The sequence below is a fragment of the Muntiacus reevesi genome, chromosome 4 (assembly GCF_963930625.1).
Source record: "Muntiacus reevesi chromosome 4, mMunRee1.1, whole genome shotgun sequence".
Classification (NCBI taxonomy): Eukaryota; Metazoa; Chordata; class Mammalia; order Artiodactyla; family Cervidae; genus Muntiacus; species Muntiacus reevesi.
Window position 1 is genome coordinate 22,281,898 of NC_089252.1, and position 17,264 is coordinate 22,299,161.

The 17,264-nt window shown below is 34.7% G+C and overlaps 1 protein-coding gene across 6 annotated transcripts in view; it reads left to right on the forward strand.

Moving 5' to 3' along the window:
- Positions 1 to 17,264, forward strand: part of NOL4 (nucleolar protein 4) — a 451,497-nt gene that overhangs the window by 359,310 nt on the left and 74,923 nt on the right. For all 6 annotated transcript variants that reach the window (XM_065935126.1, XM_065935125.1, XM_065935127.1 and 3 more), the window contains one exon: positions 11,197 to 11,377. In XM_065935126.1, coding sequence (XP_065791198.1) covers positions 11,197 to 11,377 — 181 coding nt within the window. The remainder of the gene's footprint in view (positions 1 to 11,196; positions 11,378 to 17,264) is intronic.

Genomic DNA, 17,264 nt, shown 5'->3' on the forward strand with positions numbered 1-17,264 from the left:
TGTGTCTCAGTTCAAACTGTGAATAGCATAAAGTTTAGGGCGAAACCCTGTGACAATGCCTTCTAAAGACCTTTCATCTTGTCACACCGGTCCATTCATCAGTCTGGGATGTGGTCATTCTGTTAGATGTGAGCCATCCATGTGGTGCTGTCTTTTAGCAACTCCACTTTCTCTTGTCACCTGCTTTGTTCTATGTTTAGAAAACCACCACAGTCTACCTTTTGGTTAGGAGTTCTTTCATAAAGCAAGTGAGGTAAGTTTAGCAAGAGTTGTCTCTTACCACTATTAACAAAGTTTTTAAATGAACTTATAAATTAAAGGTGTTTGATTTATAAAGTTTAATGACACTGACATCATAATGTAAACCGATTTGTCTGCTTCCATATTTAAATTTCCTTTTCGATCAAAGAGAACTTCAGATAGAGTTTGCCTTCTCACTTATGAAAACTTCTTTATAAGACAAGAATTTTAAATACAAAGATACACTTAATATAGCTCTCTAAATCCTAAACATTGCATTACTTCCAAAAGTTTTCCTACCAGTAATCTAATACATATGTTAAAGCATTAAAAAGTATGCATCTTCTGACATAGAAAATTGAATCCTTTCCTTTATCTCTACTTTCTTCCAAAACCCCAGTAAAACAATTGCAAGTGAATATTAAAAATTTAAATCTAAAAAAAAAATTTAAATCTGCACACACTCAGGAAAGGGATGAGAAATTCATCATATTTTTTCCCTTTTTATTGGAGTACAGTTTAAAACACAGGCAGCCTAGTTATTCACTCCACTAAGGAGTCTAGAATTCTCTCAAAAATGGAGAGTCAGAGAGGGAAAGAATTATATATTCTGGCATTGAGATACCAGAAGCAAAGAACAGAAGAAAATGTTGAAGCAAACAGTTCCTAATCTCAGAGAAATTTAAAAAAATAAAAGATATTTCCTTGAAATTAGACGTGAATGCATAGAAAAGAACAATAAAATGCAACTTTTGGAATTTAAAAAAACATACATGATTGTCAAAAAACATTTTAAGAACTGGAAAGTCTTTTAGGAAATTGCTCAGAAGCATTAAAAATTTAGGCAAATAATAGAAAATGAAATAGTTTTTTTTTTTTTTTGGAAAGATCAACTTAGGAGAGTCAACATATGGATGATTAAAGAGAAAGTAGAAAGGGAGAAATTATCAAAAATAATTTTTTCACAAAAGTGAAGAACCTGCATTACTATGATGAAAAAGCTCTTAAAGTTATCAGGACAGTAAATGCACTTATGTCAATCACATCATCATGTAAGTTTAAGAACACATGAGATAAAGAGATAAATTTGAACAGTCCAGAGAGGGAAGAAAAATAAATCATGCATAAATAATCAGAAAGCCAACAGATGTTAACCAGAAAAACCATTCTTAACACTAAAACATATGAGAGCCAAACTTGCAAACTTCTGTAGAAAATTTTATATCCAGCCAAATTATCAATGAAGCATGAGGGTAAAAGTAATTTAAAATACTTGGAGTCTATTTTATAAAGTGTAGCCTTTCTCAGAAGATTATTGGAGAATATTCTCCAGTGGAACAAGAACATAACCCAAGGAAGAAGTTACTCCAAGAAGAGAAAATACAAAATGGGAGAGAAGAATATAATGGATAATGCTATATCCTGTAGCATCTCACAATCCTCTTTCCAGATTGGAATAAAGAGATAGAGAGTACAGGGAGGAATATGGGACTGGTGAATCCCTTGATGAGTAATATGGAAAATAGTCCAAGAAGTTTTATGTTTGTGTTAGAGACTTTGGTAAAAAGTAGAAATAGTGTCTGGGAACTCAAACACCACACAAAAAAGAATTTTAATACTGAAGGAATAAAAGTTCAGATACAAAACTGTACTGATGCTGCACTGATTGGCTCAATAGTGAACAGAATTATGTCATTCTGGTTTCTTACAGAGGAGAGATAATCTGTTCAAAAGAGTAACTGAAGACTGTCTAGTAAAGGGACTGTTTATATAGATATGAGAAGGGCTGAGGAAATCAAGAAGAGATGGTGGAGCACCCTGGGACCAGCAAGTGAGGGAAGCCTGGAGGAGCCGTGGAAGGGAACTGTTAGCACAACGAGATGGAAACCAAAGCCCTGTACAAGAGGGTGTCTGATAGGATTCAGGAGCAGAGCGGCTCCCCGACTGTCGTATGGCAGGAGAGAGTGCTAGGGGATAGATACCCACATGCTCTCCTCTAAACTCCTGTCAGGGCCTCCTGTTGATGAATCCCTAGCAGTCAGAGAGCAGGTGACCCCAACTGTTAAGTTCATGGTGGTTATACACCCAGGAAGCAATGTTTAAGAGTGCATCTAGGGAGGGAAGTTGAGAATATTCAGTACACCAGCAAAAAACGTGTGTTGTTATGATTTCTTATTGTAAGGCAAATTCTAGTCTAAGCTATATGATGCTTACCTGACCTTATTTAGCCAATCCCTGGGAATCCTAGTCAGATGTCTTTGGATATGAGGACTGTTTCATATCCAGTATAGAATGGACTCAGTGCGATGTTCACATACACAGGCACATGTCCTGTGTATCTTCACATGACTGCCTCTTCTTTATCATTCTGTTTCTTGGCTGATGGGCTTATGTATTTTTCTCAGAAAGATTTACCCTCCTGAATACCCGTCTCCAATAATTCTTTTATGTAACTCTATTTAATTTTATTTTTAATGGGCATCGCTCTCTGAACTTAGTATTATAACATATATATTTTTTATTTCCTCCTCTTGTCTAGTCTCTTTCCCACCTCACACCTCTATACGTCTCTGGAGGGCAGGAATCAGATGATCTGTCTTCACCTGCTTGCTGAATGTGTAGCCCAGGGAATAGAAGGGATTCAATAGAACATTGTTTAAATAATTCACCAGGAAATAAAATGGCTGTATAAGATTTTGTCCTGGATTGTACCTATGAGATAATAGAAAGGGGCCTGTTGAATATGACACAAATCTCTCACTCAGGAGACTACAAAGACAGATGAAAGTGTCGTTTATCAAAATCAAGAATTGAGGAGGTGGAGCATATTATGGTTGGAAAATTAGGAGCTGGGGGAAGATAACAGGAAATACATACTCAGTGGGATGCACTTGTGGGGCATGTAGTTATTTATGTCCAGTAGGTAGTTGAAAATGTGGACCTGGGAAGAGATCTTAATTATAAGATTTAGATTTAGAGGCCTTTGGTGTAAAGGGGTAGATGAACTCATAAATGGAATGAAATCTTGCAAGGAAATTATGCAGAGAAATGAGCTGGAGAATAAAAATGGAAGGGAAAAAGAAGCTGAGCTATACTGATGCTACCAAATTTTATTGTGGAGTAGGGTAAAGTACACAACTGAAGTGACTTAGCAGCAGCAGCAGTAGCAGGGTAAAGTAATCCAATATTGTAAGGAAAATGTTACCACTACTTTTCAAATTCAAGTGTGTTCAGGAACACTAATGAGCTTAATTGTCTGTATTTTTGAGAAGTTAGACGACTCCTAAAAATTACTGACTCCTTGAATAATTAGTTTTTCATACTAAATGGAAAGAAAATTAGAAACTTTAAATTTGAAGAAATATGTCAATAATTATATTTCTCTTCTTCTTATATACCCTCCACCCACAGTCAACATAGTACATCAGATCTCTATATTTGTATAACACTATACATGGTAAATCAAAAGCAGTATTATCAACTAAAGTTAACAAAAGAATATTTTACTTACTTGTACACATAACACCAGCATATAGTCAGACATCAGTGATGTGTTTTAAATTCATCCCTAGATTATTTTTAGATCATTTCATATTGTCTCATACATGTTTCCTTTAAAATTTAATTTCACATTAAAAGCATTATCACTCAGTGATGCAGGCATCACCACTTTGATGGCTTTCTCATTACCTTAGTTTGACTATTTCATGATGAATATACTTAAAATATCAAAATAGATAGGTAATTCTTACACCCAGTTTAAATTAAATTATAATAACCTCTAAGTTTTTATCCCAGTATGTTTGGAAATTAAGATCTCAATTATATGGCTCATTCAAGATATACAATTCAGATGGAATTATGTTTACTATCTGATTGAACATAATGTTCTTCAATAGTAGCTGTGAAGGAATCTATTATGTCGATGGCATTCAAAAGGGATTTTTCTTTGTTCTGCTCATTCGACCATGCTAGCACACCTGTTTCTAATTTTGAAACCACCTATGATTACCTCCCAACATTAGTGTTGAAATAACATCATTAGTCAAGTTTTTGTACTTACTCAAAAAGAAATATGAAAAAATAAAAAATTTCTGCCATGGCCAAGTTTTCTTTGTAAAAAAAGCTTTCATTGTACTTTTCAAATCTCTTTTTCCCATTGAGCCTAATTATCTTAATCCAGTAGTAATACCTCCCACAACTATACTTAGAAGATTTAGGGTCACTGACATCTGGGATAAATAAATTGTATCTGAGAGATCATTTTTCAAGTACTTTGGTCTGAGATTTGTTGGTTTATGTTTTTGTAGCTGTTTGTGACAGTGTATTCAACCATAGTTTTAACATAAATTGATGTCTAATCTTGTACTTTGGGAAAACTTATATCCACAGAAATGAAAAGAAAGTGTGTTTCTCTTAATTTATCTTTTAAAATGACATGTGCTATTTTTTATTTGATCTAAAATGTTACAATCAAAAACAGCATTAAAACTCATGAGTTTTTAGCATTAAGCAATAGTATATATTTCCAGGCTCCTCTGTCCATGGGATTTCCCAGGCAAGAATCTACTATTAGATGTGGACAAAATAAAAACATAGACATCTTATCAGGCTAAAATTAAGTAACAGAATCTAGTTAAATCCTTTTAAAAACATGCTTTATGTATCAAATTTGATCACATTGTCGATAAAATAATACACCTCTCCAAGCTGCCTACCAACCTACTCTAGTTAGCCATTATGCAGATATTAGCCTTAATCTTCTGATATCACCATGCTAATATGATTCTTATGTAGTAGCTAATGGTTAACTGCTCTAAAAAAAATCTTACTGACCTCCATTGTGCTTCTCAAAGTCTAATTGCTAAAAATATTTATTCTGAATGGAATAGGAAATGGCAGCCCACTCCAGTATTCTTGCCTGGAGGATTCCATGGACAGATAAGCCTGGCAGGCTGTAGTCCATGGGGTTGCAAAGAGTCAGACACACGACTGAGCACGCACGCTTGCACACACACACACATTTGTCCTGAATTTTCATCAAAACTGTAGTGTTTTTTGTTCTGAATTTTTATTTCATCTGAAATATTTTTATAGCATATTCTAGCATAGCTCTAGGGTTTAGAATCTTGTTTTGGAGAAATTTCTAATTTTTTGAATTGTTTTGGTATTTTTTTAGATCTCATCTTCAGTGGGATATTTGGTTCAAGGTCTTTGATCTCTAGCAATCTGAGAGCTAAAGAACTAATTTATATACTCAGTTAAAGACTTTATTCTCTTCTAGGATATCTTTTACTTGCTATTTGCTTTCCATGCATTTTTCACAAAGATAATTGTATACAGTAGCAGAGATACAAGAATTTCAGATAAATAGACCCAACTTCTTTGGTTTGAAGGTGTCTAGGGGATATGCTTGTGTGCTAAGTTGCTTCAGTCCTGTCTGACGCTTTGTGACCCTAAGGGCTGTAGCCCGCCAGTCTCCTCTGTCCGTGGGATTCTCCAGGCGAGAATACTGGAGTGGGTCGCCATGCCTTTGTCCAGGGGATCTACCCGACCCAAGGATCAAACCCTCGTCTTTGATGTCTCCCACATTGGCAGGTAGATTTTTTTCCTTTACCACTAGCGCTGACTGGGAAGCCCTGTCTAGGGGATAGACTAGAAATTCAGAGAGAAGATACTTTGTCAATGTGGAATTTAGATGAGTAAGGAAAATACCATCCTTTTTCTTCCTTTTGGTGAAAGGCATACCTAAATCTGCTTTACCTACATAAAACTTTGATCTCACACAAAGTTTTTTATAAAGTACTGCTGCTGCTGCTAAGTCACTTCAGTCGTGTCCGACTCTGTGTGTCCCCTTGGACTGCGGCCCACCAGGCTCCTCTGTCCATGGGATTCTTCAGACAAGAGTACTGGAGTGGGGTGCCATTGCCTTCTCCGGATTATAAGGTACTAGAAAGCAAATTTTATTTTTACATTCATCATTAGATATATATATAAAAATTTTGGAAAAAAGATTAAAAATTTGATGACAGACCATCATCAGAGACTATAACACAGACAATAGTTGCAGGTAAGAAGCTCTCTCTATATCGGTGCACATATGGGGCAATTTAGGTAACTCAGACTATTACACTGGTAAGATTTAATTTTTCAGCTTAAATTATGACCAGAGTGTAGAATGCCTGAGAAGTGACAAAAGATGTGGCTGGAAAGATTGTTCTCAAACTCTGAAAGGCTTTAGATGCCAGGAGCTTTGGGTTTTGTGCTATAGGAAATAAGAAATCTTAGGAGATTTTAAAGAGAGATCAACATGATAAGTGATTTTTAAAAGATACATTTGAGGAGATGTGGACAGGAAGTGAAGGGGCAAACTCTGGTCAGAAGGTTATCACTGTAGTCCAGAGGAGGGATTTTGCGGCTCTGTATTATGTATTAGCAACAAGTGTTTCTCAGATGTGTGCCAGTGAGGGTCATTTCCAAGATGGAGCTGAGAGGGCTTGGGTATTATTTGACTGAAAGAAACCTGTGTAAGAGAAGAAAAAAATCTTGGCATGGTGTAGTAAATAGAACAAGAAACATTGATAATAGAATAGATATTATTTTTTTAATTAAAAATTTTTGCAAGGGGTCTCTGGAGGAAAGAGAAAATAAATTAATTTCAAAGTATTAAATGGTGTAACTGAATACTAAGAAATTCAGGCACGAACCTAAGAGGGAAGGCAGAAGTTGGAAGTGAGAATTTAAGATAGAGTATTGTCACTCTCTTACCAAAAGGGAATATTGTATTAAAGAATATTAAGAAAACAAATGATTTAAGGAAGTTGTTATTTAAATCAAAAAAAGTCCAGTTGCAAATAAAAGGATTTTGTAAAAAATGTTTTGAATTGTTCTAAGTGTAGATTGTTAAAAATAATTAAAGATGAACACTGAGGTGAAACCAAGATACCATGACTAAAATAAAATCTTTCTTATTCACAAACTTTATTACAATTTAATGTGAAATATACCAGTTTGGTACAGCTTGGTTAAAACTGAAAGGATTTTCTGAGGTGAAAAATATTATGCTATACATATGAAAACTAATGACCAAAAACAGTTATATCTGCAATCAGAGTTTATGACCTCAAAGGAATATTACTTTTAAATTTTCATTTTGATCATGTTAACAACAGAACTCAAAATTAAGTATTAGAAACCTATAGAAAAAAAGACATCTTTTTTTTATTTGATATTTTTGGTCTGTAACTAAATAGCATAGTGTTACATTTAAGATTGCTGTTTAAAAGTGTTAATTCTCAACCCTTGTAATTATAAGATGTTACGACCATCAGGAAGAATTTGAGAGTAGATAGCTTTGTGGTATAGTAGGTTACTTCTTGCCAGCCATGTATCTTTGCATATCAGGTTAAGGACTGTATTTTTTCTGTATTTTTCTTTAAGTCAATAGTTCTCAAGCATATATTGTTCATAAAATCATGTCTGTGTGTGTAAATATTACTACAGTTTGTTGACATAACCTGTCTGGGAACACTTTATTAAAACTCTTGGTGAAAGTTCTCCTGCTATGACTTTGGTTTCTCAAGTTGGAAACAAAATCTGTCTTCTCTCTTATTTCCGATCTTATCATTATAATATTTAGATTATGTCAAAATATATCTTCCATTGTTACCTTTCCTAGTGGGTTTGGCAGCATCTTTGCAAACAGCCGTCTTCTCAGTTTCCTGTGTTGGCATCTTGATCATTTGTGTGGCCAAGTGGAGATTGTGTGGATGCTCTTAACTATATGAAAGGAGTTACTGCCTGAGTGTTATTATATACATGAGTGTGTGTGTGTGTGTGTGTGTGTGTGTGTGTGTGTGTTTTGATGACATCATAAATCACTTCTTATCATCGTAAGTAGTAAGCACATTTACATTAAGTGCAGACTGTTTTGCCTTAGCAAGAAAGCAGTTTAAATTAGAACTCTGGTTTTCTCAGATCTTTTACAAATTTCACTGCAAATTCTCATCTACATGTGCGTAGTTCTGAAACACTTGCTATGAAGTGGAAGAAGAGACACTTTTATAAGGTAGAGAGGTTTTCCAACAGTTTATACATGAAATAAATTGCACTCCCTCGCATCATCCATAATTGAAGAGCAAAGAAAATTTAGAGCAGTAACTTAAGTAAAAATGCTACTATCATACAGACTACAAAGACCTTGTAAAGACAGGAGAAACCAAGTAACAATCTTATAGGAAGTTCAAGTAAATTGATGCCTAAATGATATACATTTTTGCAGTGATAAACTTGTTTGAGGTCTATACAATTTTTTTTTACCTTAAAAATACTCATCACTTGTACCTAGATCGTCTCAATGATGAACTAAAAGTATAATTTCATGTTGATGCAAAATACCTTTCATCTCCAATTGCTATAAAAATGTAAGGTAAAGGAAAACAGAAGAAAAGTATCCGGATTACTGAATCAAGCAGAAAGCTTTTTGCCGTTTGCTGATAATATTTATAGGCAGAGAAAAGTTAATGAAAATATGCAGCATATTTAACAGATAGTAGACAGTATAAAATCTAAGAAAAATTTAAGTTCTTGGGATATATAAATGCAATGTTGTTGAAACCTACGGTCAAAACTTGAGTAGGTCAACTTAAAGTTGAATCAGTCAAATTTAATTTTTAAAAAAACATGTCTATATAAGATACCTGTGTAAAGGATTCCTTTGGCATTTGAAGTGAGTTAGGAATTCAATCTATATTGTCCACATACCAGATCAGGTTCAGCAAACTCAAGTTTGTCCTGTCCAGTTTCTGTAGATAGAGTACAAAGAATACAGACCAATCTTCCCAGTGTGTGAATGAGAGGATCATGAGCAAGCAATGCCTACTGTTCTAAATAATTTCCAGTCTTGCTCTCCATCTATAAGTAATCACCTGTCCTAGTCTAAGCCCAATCTTTCAAATTTGAATTGCATATTTATATACATAAAGCAGATGTCTATTGATAAGACCAGACCCTAATTATAGAAATCACCATAACTGTTTCATCTGTTGTATATTTTTAATCAAAAGAAATCTGAATCAAAACAATTCTGCATTGTCTCGTACAACACTGGCAATGCTGGTGGTCATTTCATCATGCTGATGCATCATTTTTATGGAATTTTTAAGAAAATTTGAACTATGTCCTGTAAAATCTGGGACAGGATTTTTCAGGTTTCTGATGAATAAAATGTGTTTTATTCCTAGATATGCAGTCTTGTAGGATATTAATATATTCCTCTTTTGAAAATAATCTTCATAGCAACCTAGGGGGCAAGCTGTCAGCTTTGAGAACTTCAGGAGCTAATGATTATTAAAAGTTGCTTATAAAGATAAAATGTGACTCCAGGGGATATTTATTTTTTATGTTATTAAAATCTATGCTGCTTTGAAACCAATAATAGTAATCACTCATGTGAAAAACACGAGTTAACTTTATATTAAACTTTTGCCCAAAATACACTGCTGAACAGATTCTATTAGTATTTTGATACTTTATATTTCTTAACATATAGTGGACTACCAAAACATTAATAGTGAAAGTCTGTGTTTGAATACAAATGACTCCCTACAAGGCCTATTTTGATTATTCATGGAATTAATTATCTGCCTGCTCAGTGCAGTTTCTGTGGTTTGGAATAACAGTTAATATTGAAAAGACTGAGGCACATTTAAAAAGTAGCATGTTTAATAATTGAAACTAATTCCATCACACAAAGAATCAGAGGGGAAATATTCTCGGAGACAATGCCTTCTTCCTTCTCTCTTTCTAGTCATCTTTAAGAAACTCTTCTCCAATAGGCGTATTTTATTGTCATTTTCCAAACCCAGAAAAATAAATTGGGAATGTATCATAGGAGCCACTAATTTTTTTAAACTAGAAACTCCAATTTTTACCACGTTGCCCAAGCTGTTTTCAATCAGGAAACTAGGAAGTTACCCTAATGGTGGAATTGTTTGAGTGAAAGTGAAAATCGCTCAGTCATGTCTGACTCTGCGACCCCGTGGACTGTACAGTCCATGGAATTCTCCAGGCCAGAATACTGGAGCGGGTAGCCGTTCCCTTCTCCAGGGGAATCTTCCCAACCCGGGGATCAAACCCAGGTCTCCTGCATTGCAGACCTGTTCTTTACCAACTGAACCACTAGGGAAGCCCAGCCTCTTCTCCAGAACCTCAAAGTTGCTTTGAAGTATAGAATATTTTGCCTTCTTTCAAAGTTGCAGTGGCTACATATCTCTACAGAAAAAATACTGCACAGCCCAATGGTTTTCACTCTCCCAACAATTTCCAGTATTTTCAGCCATATGCACATTTTTATGCAAGGGATTCCCCAGAATCATTCCCCGAATTCTGCATGACTAAATCACCTAATGAACAACTCCTGACCTCCCCTCCTCCCAGGCCCTTGCAACCAGCATCCTACTTTGTTTCTGTGTGCTTGACTAATTTATCTAAAATAAAGGGAATTATGCAATGTTTATCTTTTGGTGATTGGCTTATTTCACTTAGCATTATATCCTCAAGATTCATTCATGTGGTAGGCTATGACAGGGTTTTCTTCTTTTCTTGAGACTGAATAATATTGCATTGTATTTATATACCATATTTTTTTAGCTATTCATCTGTCAGTGGACATTTAGACTACTTCCTTCTCTTGGCTATTGTGAACAACTCTCTTCATGTAATTTTAAATTCAGTTGGAAATTGTAAATTGCTCTATCTCCAATCTGTCTCACATTGTTACTTTGCTTTCCTTTTTTAGTTTTCAGCAAAGTTGTTGAAAATGTGCATATGTACCGATTTAATGTTGACTATATTTTTCTTGTTCAGTGCAGACACGTAGATAACAATAAGATAGTCCTGTTCAAGATGAAATAGTGTGGTGATTTGATAAATAATGAGATGCTATTGTCATTGCAGGATGAGTCTGCTCCAACAGACAAACAGTGTAAACCGGAGGCAGCCCAGGGCACTTACTCAACCTCAGCTGTTTCAGGCTCCCAGGAGGTGTTGTACATCAACGGAAATGGGACCTACAGTTACCATAGTTACAGAGGGCTCGGAGGGGGACTGCTAAATCTGAATGATGCATCTAGTAGTGGTGAGTCTTTATTACATATTATGTTTTTCTGTCAATTTGTGGGTATTAAATTCCCTAAACTTGAGAGAAAAAATGGAATGCAGTGTTATAAGCAATAGTCAGTGCCAATCTGCTGAAAACAAGACCATTTAACACATGATGTCCACCTGCCGACAAGGACATCTCCCTGTTCCATTGCTGTTTCTATGTATATGTAGCTGCACTATTAAGGACCTGAACAATTGCTGTTTTTTTTTTTTTTTTAAATATTATTTTATTAGTTGGAGGCCAATCACTTTACAACATTTCAGTGGGTTTTGTCATACATTGACATGAATCAGCCATATAGTTACACGTATTCCCCATCCCGATCCCCCCTCCCACCTCCCTCCCCACCCGACTCCTCAGGGTCCTCCCAGTGCACCAGGCCCGAGCACCTGACTCATGTATCCCACCTGGGCTGGTGGTCCGTTTCACCATAGATAATATACATGCTGTTCTTTCAAAACATCCCACCCTCACGTTCTCCCCCAGAGTTCAAAAGTCTGTTCTGTACTTCTGTGTCTCTTTTTCTGTTTTGCATATAGGGTTATCGACAATTGCTGTTTTAAACTCAGAAATCTCAACTAGAGAAATAGCAATTTTTTTTTAACCAAATAGTCACACATTCTTTCCTTGAAGCTGTAATGTACTACTCGTCAAAAATAATGACACATTTTCTCAATGTTCAAAGAAGAGGTTTTTAATTTGGAAAATTTGAGGTACTGGGAGCTTTATTGATTTATTGAAACATACACAGTTTTTTAAGTAAGAAGATACAAACTGAAACAACACAGAGAAACAAACCATGGATCTCTAGCCAAAAGCTTGTCGATGACAATGGTGTGTTCCACCAGCAGTGGTAAATTTTTAGGAATTTCTTGAGCTTATATACCAGAATAAATTCCACATGTGTAATGTAAAGTCATACATCTATTAGGAATATTGTACATGGGTGACTTTCCTATCACTGGGTTGTAGGAAAAGTTTTCCTAAACTATAAAATCCAGTTTTATAAACTGTAAAACTACTTAAAATCCAGGGGAAAATATGTTCCATCATACACACACACACAACAAAATACATAAAGTAAAAATTAAATGATAAACTGCAAAATTACTAGCTACCTATATTACAAAGATTTAATAGACCAATACATGAAGGTCTTCTAAAAAGAAATACTTCAAACTACATATTTAATAGATAAGGCTATAAATATGAACATGCACTTCTCATAGAAAGCAATGCAAATGACCTTAAATCCAGGTATAGCTACTCAAACTCACTCACTTCCAGTAAGAGAGATGCAGCTTCTATCTGTCAGATTAACAAAAGCCCAAATACTTACAGACTATTTCTTTGACTAGACTGTGGGAAATGAGTAGATTTGCCTGTAGAAATGCAAAAGCTTGGAGTAAACTTGACAATTTCTGACAAAATTAAGTATTCATTTGTCATTTGACCCAGCAATTTCTTTAGGAATCTCTTGTTAGCAGTTTATCTCAAAGACATACTGGCAAAAATACAAGACATATGCACTTGGCTGTTTATTTGTTGCAGTGTTATTTATAAATGCACAAAAAAAGCTTACCAATAAAAATATCCGTCAAGAGATGGCTAGTCAATTCAATTATACTGCATCCACATAAGAAAGTTTGTATATATTAAAAATTTATATATAAAATTTATATAGAGACCGGAATGGAAAACGAACAGAATAAAGAAAGGACTATAAGCTAGAATTATTCTCTGATTACAGTTGGTTGTAGTTTTTTCTTTTTTTTTCTTTTTTGGTAACTTTGAACATTTTATTTTGTATTGGGGTATATCCAGTTAACAAGGTTGTGCTAGTTTCAGGCGAACTGTGAGGGGACTCAGCCATACATGTACATGGAAGAGAATGGAAACATGTATATGTATGAATGAGTACACTTGTTTTTCATACTTTGTTTTTTAAGTTTAACTGAAACAATTTACATAATTATGGAACAATATGATCTGAAGAATCCCTAGTATTGAAATAAAAATTATGCAAATGAACTTTATCTGTTTAATAAGTGGTTGACATAACCCCACAGAGAGGAACTTTTCCGAGGGATCTCAACAGTCATAATTTGATGCCACAGTGTGAAAGCTTATGATAAAACCTTAAACTATTTTCAGTAATCATATTATTATTTTGGAAATGTTGTCTGTGTATTATAGTTTAGAACAAGTTTGTAATTATGTTGGTGTCAATGAAAGATGGAATTTTCAGCAGGAGGCAAAGTAGATACAGATGTGAAATCAATAAGTTGAAGCAAAAACTCCATAATTTTGTAGTTGAATTGGTAGTATCACTGAGAGCTCAGTGTAGTTTGGTTTTAAAAGAAAAACATACTTCCTATCTTTTCTGCTGAAAATGTGTGGAAACACACAAGGCTCGGGCTCTTTGGTCTGCCTTAGAATTAAAAGTCCTCTAAGGACAGAGTCACTGCACATTAGCCTGTATCAATTGACCTCCAGCTCAAAAGAGTGGTGCCTGAAGTGGAAGAGAAAAAAGCAGCTTATTTTGAAATTTTTTGGGAAAAAGTTTCAAGTGTATATTCATCTTTTCAAAATCCAACTAGTGAGCCTTCTTAGTTGTTTTCAATGTTTATTTTTATTTGAACAACAAATCAGCAGGAAAGGGAAAGTCTAAGACCAGAAATGGAAAACATAAACAAAAGATAAGCCTTCTCGTAGCCTATAACGCAAGAAACAGTAATGTTCTTTTTAAATATTTTACATAGCAAGTAAAACCTGATAGGTAGCTCAGAACTTCACCACCAGATCAAAAAATTGGGGTGGGGGGAGGGAGTAGAGTCACTAAAGATAATAATGACATGATTTTTTGTCTTCTAGATTTAAAAAGATTGTTCATTTATGAAATTAACTTATTGAACTTTAATTAATAACACTAATTACCACTTCTGAATCATTATGGTGTTTCCATGTAGTCTCTGTTTAATCCTTATACAATCCTATGAGATATATTCTGCAATTTGGGGGAAATATTTTTATAAAACTGAACTTGCCCCCACTTGAAAATATCATGCCTAGGTACTACTTCCATTTTTTCTAACGTGATTGAAACCTATTTTGTGAGGCTCAGAGAAGATGAGTGACTTTCCCCAAATCCCTCTTTAATAAGGGAAGGGAAGGGGCCAGGATTTGACAATCATTCTGACATCAGAGGCCACATTGTAAACCACTGAGCTGGCAATCTGTAATGGAATATAATGGAAGCAAGGAAGGAAGGAAGTGACAGCCCCTGGTAAACACTAATCTATTTTCTCTGGAAACTCTCCCAGCCTGGAAATTTCATATAAATGAATGAGTCACACAATATGTGGTCTTCTGTGTCTGGCTTCTTTCACTTAGATGCTGTTTTCAGGGTATACCTATGTTAGAGCATGTATCAATGCTTCATTTTTTATTGCCAAGTGATGTTCCATTCTGTGGATATATCATATTTTGTTTAGCAATATATCAATTGTTTAGTTCAGTTGATGGGCACTTGGTGTTTTCCACTTTGGGGTTACTATGAATAATGCTGTTATACACATTTACATAAAACATTGTATGTATATACATATATATATATATATTATCATTTATTTGGGGGAATAACTGAGAGTGGAATTGCTGATGCATACATGTGGTCCATGTTTAACATTTTAAAGAAATTACAGACTGAACATGGGCTATTTCAATTTTTAGAATGTCTCTCAACAAGTCTTACGGTATTTACAATACAAACTTTGCACTTCTTTCATTAATTCTATTGCTAAGTATTTCCCTTTGTGATGCTATTATAGAAGGTATATTTTCCTTAAAACATTATTTTATATTTTTTTTATTATTTTGGAATAGTCTGTGAAGTAGTGATATTAATTCTTTAAGTATTTGATAGAATTTGATGATATCTGTGCCTGGGCTTTTCTGGAAGGATTTTGTTTCCTAAATCAATCTCTATTTACTTGTTAGAGGGCTACTTATGTTGTCTCTTTCTTCTTTAAACTGCAGTTAGATAGTTTGTATGTTTGCAGGAATTGATCCATTCACCAGAATTATCTAATTTATTGATACAAGTGTCATAGTCTTCTTTCACAAACATTTTTATTTTTGTAAGGTCAGTAGTGATGCTCCCAATGTCATTTCTGATTCAAGTTATCTAAGTGTTCTCTTTCTTCTTAATGATTCTTGGTAAAGGTTTTGTCAGTTTTCTTGATCATTTCAAAGAGCAAACATTGTGTTTCATTGATTTTCTCTATGGCTTTTCTATTCTCTATTTCACTGATTTCAACTCCCCTATTTATTATTTCCTTCACTTTGCTTACATTAAATTTAGTTTGCTCTTTGTTTCCAATGTCTTAACCTGAAAAGTTAAGACATTTATTTGAAGGTTATTTTTTAATCTTTTTGTTTATAGGCATTTGATAGTGAAAGTTAGTCGTTCAGTCGTGTCTGACTCTCTGCAATCACATGAACTGTAGCCTGACCAGTTCCTCTGTGGAATTCTCCAGGCAAGAGTACTGAAGTGGGTTACAGCTATAAATTTCCTTCTAAGCACTGCCTTATCCGTATTACAGAACTTTTGGTATGTTGTGTTTTTGCTTTCATTCACCTCAAAGTATCTTGTAATTTCCTGTATCATTTCTTCTTTGATCCATCGATTATTGACAAATATGCTGTTTAATTGCCATATAATTGTGAATTTCCCAAATTTTTTTCTGTCGATGACTTTGAAAAATTTCAGTCCTTTCAAGTTTATTGAAGCTGGCTTAATGACCTGGATTATGGTCTATCCTGGGGAATGTTCCACATGTTCCTGAGAAGTATGTCTATTCTACCATAGATAGTAGGATATTTTATAAATATGTAGTAGGCCTAGTTGGGTTACAGTGCTGAAATCTATATTCTTGTTGATCATCTGCCTAGTTATTGCCAGTATTGAAAAAATGATATTGAGATCTCCAACTACCGTCGTTGAATTATTTATTTTTGCCTTCAATTCTGCCAGTTCTGTCTCATTCATTTGTCAGTCAGTCATTTTGTACATATATTGTTTATACTGCTTCCCGGGTGGCTCAGTGGTAAATTCTGCCTGCCAATGCAGGAGACACAGGTTGGAAACCTGGGTGCGGAAGGAGGAGAAGGAAATGGCAACCCACTCCACTATTCTTGCCTGGGAAATCACATGGACAGAAGAGCCTGGTGGGCTACAGTCCATAGGGTCTCAAATGTTGGACACAACTCACACACACACGCATTGCTTATATTATTATATCTTCCTGACAGACTGATGCTTTGTTGTTGTAAAATATTCCCCTTTTTATCTAAAAACTTTATAAAAGTCTATTTTGCCTAATATTAATTACTGATGTAATATCAGAAAAAGAGAATGGTAACTTAGGTTATCGTGGTAATACTAAAAATGAAGAAACGTGGCCAAAGCTTTGGACAAGGAAATGACATATAGAAGACTGTAGAACAAACGTTTCCTCTACTCAAACACAACCAATATAATTTATCTTTACTCACTAAATGTCAAAATAATTGTGGGAGCCCAATGCCAAATGAAAACATGGGGCCTCGTGTTTAAGAATGAAGAATTGCAAGACAGTAACAGCACAGCATTAAATAAAGCATGAGACACTTTTGAGCACAATCCTGTGGGATTATATATTTCCTGTCCCATTTTGTTCCTTTGATTTATTCAGCAAGTTGGAGCAAGCATCGTGTTTTCATAAAAAAGGCAGGGAGCTACTGGTAAAGAGAAAGATACTATATACAGTGAGGGAAAAGATTCAAGACACAAGTGAGAATATTTTTAGAGAGTTTTTTT